At 43.4% G+C, this 6,702-nt stretch overlaps 1 protein-coding gene across 1 annotated transcript; it reads right to left on the reverse strand.

Annotated features, from left to right (window-relative positions):
• Positions 1 to 460: 460 nt before the first annotated feature.
• LOC146502150 (5-hydroxytryptamine receptor 1B-like) lies at positions 461 to 5,933 on the reverse strand. Its single transcript, XM_085133632.1, has one exon. It carries the CDS (start codon positions 5,253 to 5,255, stop codon positions 4,104 to 4,106), a length of 1,152 nt encoding a protein of 383 aa, XP_084989758.1. The 5' UTR covers positions 5,256 to 5,933; the 3' UTR covers positions 461 to 4,103.
• Positions 5,934 to 6,702: the final 769 nt, after the last annotated feature.

Below are 6,702 nucleotides of genomic sequence, written 5' to 3' on the forward strand. Positions count from 1 at the left end.
GAAACTGGACAATCGCTTGTCGATTGACTCCAGTATGTCGGCAATATCTTTGCCAGCTGGCGATGTTGTGCCGGGGGAATCTGCCGGGCGTTGTCTTTTCGACGACGGCGTCTCAGATTTGGCCGGGGAAGCTGTACTCTGGGCCTTCTTCATCACGAGATCCTGAAAGCACTGATCAATATAATCTTGGAGAGCGTCTAAACTCTCCCCGTTGTTCTCCAGGGTGTTGGAGATAATTTAGACAAATATTGTTAGTTATGAGACAATTGATAAGTGTATTTGGTAATACTGAAGCTTAAAGAAATTTGTTCAAATCTAAACTACCATTTGCTTTAATTTTCCGCCAAAATCTCCGGCGTCTGACGTCAGTTACAACATTAGTCGCTTACCTTGACTGTAAGCTGAAAAACTGAAACGCCAACAGATTCTGGCAGATAGAAGAAATGCCAGCGCTCTCTTTGACGCCTCTTTTTAAGGCTCAGAATCATTCAAATCGGAATAAATGAACACAAGTGAGCAAACGGTCATATCCTCATGATGCCATAGACCTTTTTTATTCATTTTTTAAGTTTTCACAACAGCAGCAGTGCTTTTTGTGCTCCATCTGGACTGGATTTCATCCTGCAGAGCAGAGAGCAGTTACAGTGCATCGCCAATGTGCGCAGAAGCGTTGTACAGCAAAAAGCTAACCTGGATGAAATGCAACTTCCATTGGATTGACGGAGCCACCAGATGAATTTCACACTAAGCTGATCGATACTGTACACAAAGAGGCGACTCGTCACAGAGCTGGATTTGAGCACAATGGCTATCCTACGTCCAGATTGAATCCCAGAGTGGCCGCCGTTCAGTTACAGGAAGAGGTGGGATCTCTTTGAGAGAAACTGCGCCGGGATTTTCTATTTTTTAAAATGGTTAGACATTTTCACTGTTTCTATTGGGGAATCAAACTCATTCATTTCAGTGTTCATCGGGAACAGCTTAGTGAATTTTCCCTTGTTAAATGAGACTGATCCTGCTCTTCCTTATCTTCGGAATATAGTCGTTAAATGTGCCGAAGTTTCAAATAACGCAGTAAAAAGTGAGTAAAAATAATCTCTGTCGGCCAAAAGCAACAATTTTAATCCCTCGGCTGGCTTCTGCAAGCTAATCTGCCTTTTTTTGGTAGGTGGGTCTTAAAAAGACAGGAACGGGACTATTTAAGGCCCAGTATGAGCTTAATAAGGATTATTTTGAACCAGGATTTATCCAAAGTTACCCTCGTGGAGTCTCAAAATAACAATATTGGGTTAGGCAGAAGCAGAATAGGCCACCTTTATGATGAGTAGAAAATTCAGCCTTTTAATTTTGATGGAAAAGTTTAATATATATAATATATAGCTTTCTATCTGAGATATATCAATACCATTCTTTCTTTTGTATGTCAGCACCTGCTTAGCCTATCTTAGCTTAGCTTAGCGCAAAAGCATAAACCAAGGAGAGAAAGCTAGCCCACGACCTTTAACCTTTAAAGCTTGGTACTCTCTCTAGATTTGAGTAAAAGAGATGTGATGCTAGCTGTTTCTCCTTTGAGTTCAATGTTTATGCTAAGTTAAGCTAATATTATCACCTCCTGACTTCATATCAAAGTCTGAAGATCTGCTAGATCTCTGTAGCTACAGGGGCGCATACGGACTAAAACTAAAAAAAAAGAAAATCTTCTTTTCAAAGACAGAAGTGGTAGAATTGTAGATTATAAAGCCGCACATTTGTGAGGAAATCTTTTCATTTTAAGTGAAAATTTAGATTTTTGTGAAATTTCTTTGTGAAATTTGTGAATTTTTACAAGACTAGTACGATATTAGAAACTCACCTTCCTCTCCAAACTGTTTATTTATTTCTACGTGTTATTTCAGACTCTTCAGTGTTGCTGTAGCTGTTCCTGACCTGATAGGAGGGAAAACTGTCTGACAGCATTGTATGAGTGTGGCGATAAGTATTTGGATGGCTCGTCTTGAGAGTGGCCTTAACCTTTTCCTTTAACCCTAGGGCAGAAATCCAGTAACCCTTTAACATTTTCCATAAATTACCTGGACGTGGTTCCAACCTGCTTTCTGGGATTATACATGTTCAGGGCATCGCTGGAAATTTTACAAACACAGGTCAAATTAAGAGTCAAATGCAACTCAGTAAATAATAATTTTTTTAAAAAAGATTTACATTTTATATATTTAATTTTTAAATTGTATTTGCTAATTTATAATAAATAATTTGTTAATTTCAAGTCTGCAATATGGTAAAATACTGTAAATCACTTGAATGTCATATGTTGTTGGCCCAAACTGAACAGAATAAGCTTTAAAAACTAACCAGTGTGTAAACTGGGTATAACCGTACAACCAGAACTCCAAGAAATGACACCTAAGACTGTGCAGTTAAGTTGGATCTTAATTTCTTGGACAAGTTCAGCTTCCTGTTACGAAGCGTATATAATGAAGATAAAATAAATCAGATTCGCAATCAACTTTCCTTTACTTTTACCCTGCAAAAAAGCCAAAGTTGCCATCACCCTGAACTGTAGTTATTTCATTTATTCAGCTGAATTTAAAGTTAAAGGGTGAAAAATCCACTGTCATTCCAGAGGATTTGGACCATCCTTTCAGCTGTTCCCTTGTTTGCTAATGAGTCACTACATGCTTGATTTGGATGCCCTTCCTGATTGATCCAGGCCTGAGACCATCAGGCAGGGTTTTTATCTCTCCTGCCGGCCTTAACTTAAGCGTTCTCTCCCGCGTTGGGTGAATAACTAGTACACCACACAGCCACAGTCGAGCAGCCCTAACAAAACCAAGCCCATCACCTCAGTGCCTCTGCTATGGTCCTGCACATGTGTGGCTTTTTTTTTTATCCATAAAATGATTTTTTTTTACATTTTTTTAGAAGCTGCAAGCAAACAGATTAATTTTTTTTAAAGATTTTTTCCCTTGAAATGTTCTTTTAAGGGATCAGCAGCAGCAGCTACAGCCTGACATTTAACATGTGATTTTGATCACAATATCGTGACATTTTCCAGCTTTTTAAAAATAAATAAATTTGCACAACTTTTGAGGTGTGGAAGACACAAATGCCAAGAGATGGGAGTCTGCATCAGCAGCCTTTAGAGTCAGATCTGAATTGTTTGAGTCTGATATGAGACGGCACATTAAAGCAAACATCAACACTTAGAAATGCATCTTTAGAGAGCTCTGGTAGATAGGTTGGGTTTTACAGTACCGGCTCCTCCCTCTCTCTGAGATTAGCACTATTTTACAGCATGACCAAGCAAAATCCAGCCTCTTTTTTTGACAAATTAATGTAAAAATCACACTGATGCATACAGATTCGTACAATTACACTCAGTTCTGAGCCATGGTTAAAGGTGAACATCAGCCACAGCAAGAAAAAGAAACAGAAATACACACACTGGCCACAAGAATAAACCAAATTTGGATCTTTTCCCACAAACTAAAATCATGCCTTTGCCCCGTTAGGGCCAGGCACATCTGAAGAACTGAACCAAACATGTTGTAGGCACCGGTATTTCCCCTTATTGACAGGAAAATGAAACACAAATCTTATTTTTTGCCCTTCGGGCTCATGGTAGCTTAGTCTTAAGCTGTTTGTGCTTACGAGCCAACTGACGCTGGCTGTCAAACTCTTATGGCAAAGGGAGTCTGTATGCTGCAGCCAAGTGCAGCACATACAGGCGGGGGGTGGCCCCCTGCATGGGGAAGAGGGAGCTTTCTCTGAGTCTTTATAGCAACACAATCACCTGCAAACGAGTCACACGCCTTACACTCACTGACACCTCTCATCTGCACCAACATCCTCAATAGCAGCACAGGCCGGGAGGCGGGTCCATGTCCACCACCTGCACCACCTATCAGGCAGACACTCCTTCTGGAGCCACTGTACCATAAAGTAATCTGGCTTTGGGTGATGGCAACTTTAGGAGAAGGGGAGGGGAGGGGGGGTCAATGTCGGGTTTGACTCAATCCTGGTATTTTACAGATGGGAGCTTGAAGGAGGTCGTGGGGTGTGTGTGTGTGTTGGGGGCGGGGTAAAATCATGGCTGGCATCGTCCTTCACGCCCTGAAGCATCTGAACCGTATCAGTTTGTGGAAGGCCTGCTTGAAGTCCTCATTGGACATGGTGTAAATGATGGGGTTGATTAAGGAGTTGAGGTAACCAAGCCAGGTGAAAATGTCAAATAGCTCCGGGTGGAAGCAGGAATCGCACAGAGGCACTAAAAGAGTGTAAATGAAAAACGGCAGCCAGCAGATGATGTAGGCTCCGAGGATTATTCCCAAAGTTTTGGTCGCCTTCTTCTCCCTGGCGGCCGAGATGCGCTTCTTCTCCAGCAGCGCGTCGGACACAGTGACTTTGACTTGGCTCACGTTCGCAGACGAGGTAGTGTCACAGGAGGAGGAGTCGTTGGTCCCGTAGTTCAGGGACGTGGTGGACGCCACCGAGCCGGGGGAGTTGGTGATCAGGTGCGCAGAGGTGAGTCTCTTCCCCGGCTTGCTGTGCGCCTGCTTCAGGATGCGCTTCCGGGCTTCCACGTATATCCTCCCGTACAGGGCGATGAGCAGCAGCGTGGGGATGTAGAACGCGCCGAAAGTGGAGTAGATGGTGTAAAAAATGTGGTCGGTGTTCACGTTGCAGCTCGTCACCTCCTCCGCCTTCACCTGGCGCCAGAAGAACGGCGGCAGAGAGATGGAGATGGCGATCACCCATGCGGTGGCGATCATCCCGGCTGCGCGCGCCGGCGTGCGCTTCTTGGAGTACTCCACCGCGTCCGTGATGGCCCAGTAGCGGTCCAGCGCAATTACGCACAGGTGCAGGATGGACGCGGTGCAGCACGTGATATCCGAGGACAGCCAGATGTCGCAGACCACCTGCCCCAGCGTCCACGTCTGGCTCACCGTGTACAGCGCGCTGATGGGCATCACCAGGATAGACACCAGTAGGTCCGTGACCGCCAGCGACGCGATCAGAAAGTTTGCCGGCGTGTGCAGTTTGCGGGACTGGTAAATGGTGGCGATGACGAACGCGTTTGAAAGCGTCGTGGCCAAAGTTATGAGCGCTAAGGTGACGGCCAGACCCGCCTGGAGAGCCACGTTACTGTCCTTGGGCTCCGCTTTCGCCGTGAAATTGGCATGGGTGTCGTTGGTCGAGATGTTTAGAAGCTCTCCGTAGATGGCAGGAGTCGGTTTAAGCTGACTGGCATTCTCCATCCCTCCACCTTCCCCGGTCAGACCCCGCTGTCATCGAGCGCAAAGGAGACCGCTCCGAAGCCCCTCAGATATTCATCCACCGCGCGCGTTTCTCGTCTCCATCTCCAGCACTTATCCGACACATTTCTGCCTTCTCCTCTTCATCCTGTTCGCGTCACCCGCGGCATGTTTAACATAAAAACTCTCTGATCAACTTAAATATCCAGCAGCTGAGAATTAGAAGGCTCAGAGGGCGGCCTCTCCATCATTCTCCGGTCATTCGCTCTCATATTGGACTTTTTTTTTTTCAGTATAAAACAAGAAAGCGGGAGTTTCATCCGCGTTCAGCTCTCCTCACAAGTTCAGAGCTGCTCAAGTCTGACTCCAGGTTTTATACTGCCAACGCACCGCACGCCTATCTCTCTCTCTCTCCCTCTCTCTCTCCCTCCCTTTCTTTTTTTTTAAATCTCAGATGGTTAAAGGGGTCTTGCAAATATTTCCCCCCGAAAATGTTCTATTCTTTTACATCTCAACCAAAGAGTCTGTGAGCAACGAAGACACAAGAATCCATTTAAAGCATCACATATTTATAGGTTTGGGAGGTGTTCAGTTCAACAACAGTTGCCTCATGGTGCTATATACTTAACACCCTGCAATAATACAAAGTCTGTACTGAGGATTCAGTTACTACCCAATCAGATCCTGATTTCCTGATTATTATTTTTTTTTAATGGGGCATAAGTATCTGAGTTTATCTGTATGTTACCTGTAAATGAACGAAAAAGCAGCCAATGTCCAAAGAAAACTTTGAAAGACCACAAAGTTGAAGAACTGCTACTTATGACCACTTTTTTAAAAAATGACAAGAAAATCTGGTTCCTTGGAAGCAAACTAAAGAAATGCAGATCCCAAAGAGTTGATTCTGTTCATCTGGACACTGTGTCCAAATGAACAGAATCAACTTTTTGGGCTTTACTTACCTGGATGATTGAGCATGCATCAAGACATAAAGAAATGCAGAGTAGTTGAACCCAAAATATATCTCTGAAGAAGCTGTCTGATTAGATACTTCTTTTCATGTTGTATTCATAGATGGGTTTTCTTTAGTTTAGGATTTGGTGTATTTGATATCCTCTGCTGTTATTGTTCCTGCATCATCATTATCATAATAATAATTCTTCAGTTCAGAGCTGAGATCCAGAGATCACATTTTGGATCCACAGCCAGGAAACTCAGGTGATCTTAATCTAAATGAGTGTAGGCTGAAATAATATAAAGCTTTAAAGTTATATTGTGTGTCAAATCTCATCTCTAAATGTCAGTAAATTGCAGTTAGTCTCAGTTAGCTGCAGAGGTGGGTCGAGTATCCAAAAATTGTAGTAGCATTACTTTAAAATATTATTACTCAAGTAAAAGTGAAAAGTAGTTGTCAAAAAAGTTACTCAAGTAAGAGTAAAAAAGTACTTGG

The sequence above is a fragment of the Neolamprologus multifasciatus genome, chromosome 15 (assembly GCF_963576455.1).
Source record: "Neolamprologus multifasciatus chromosome 15, fNeoMul1.2, whole genome shotgun sequence".
Classification (NCBI taxonomy): domain Eukaryota; kingdom Metazoa; phylum Chordata; class Actinopteri; order Cichliformes; family Cichlidae; genus Neolamprologus; species Neolamprologus multifasciatus.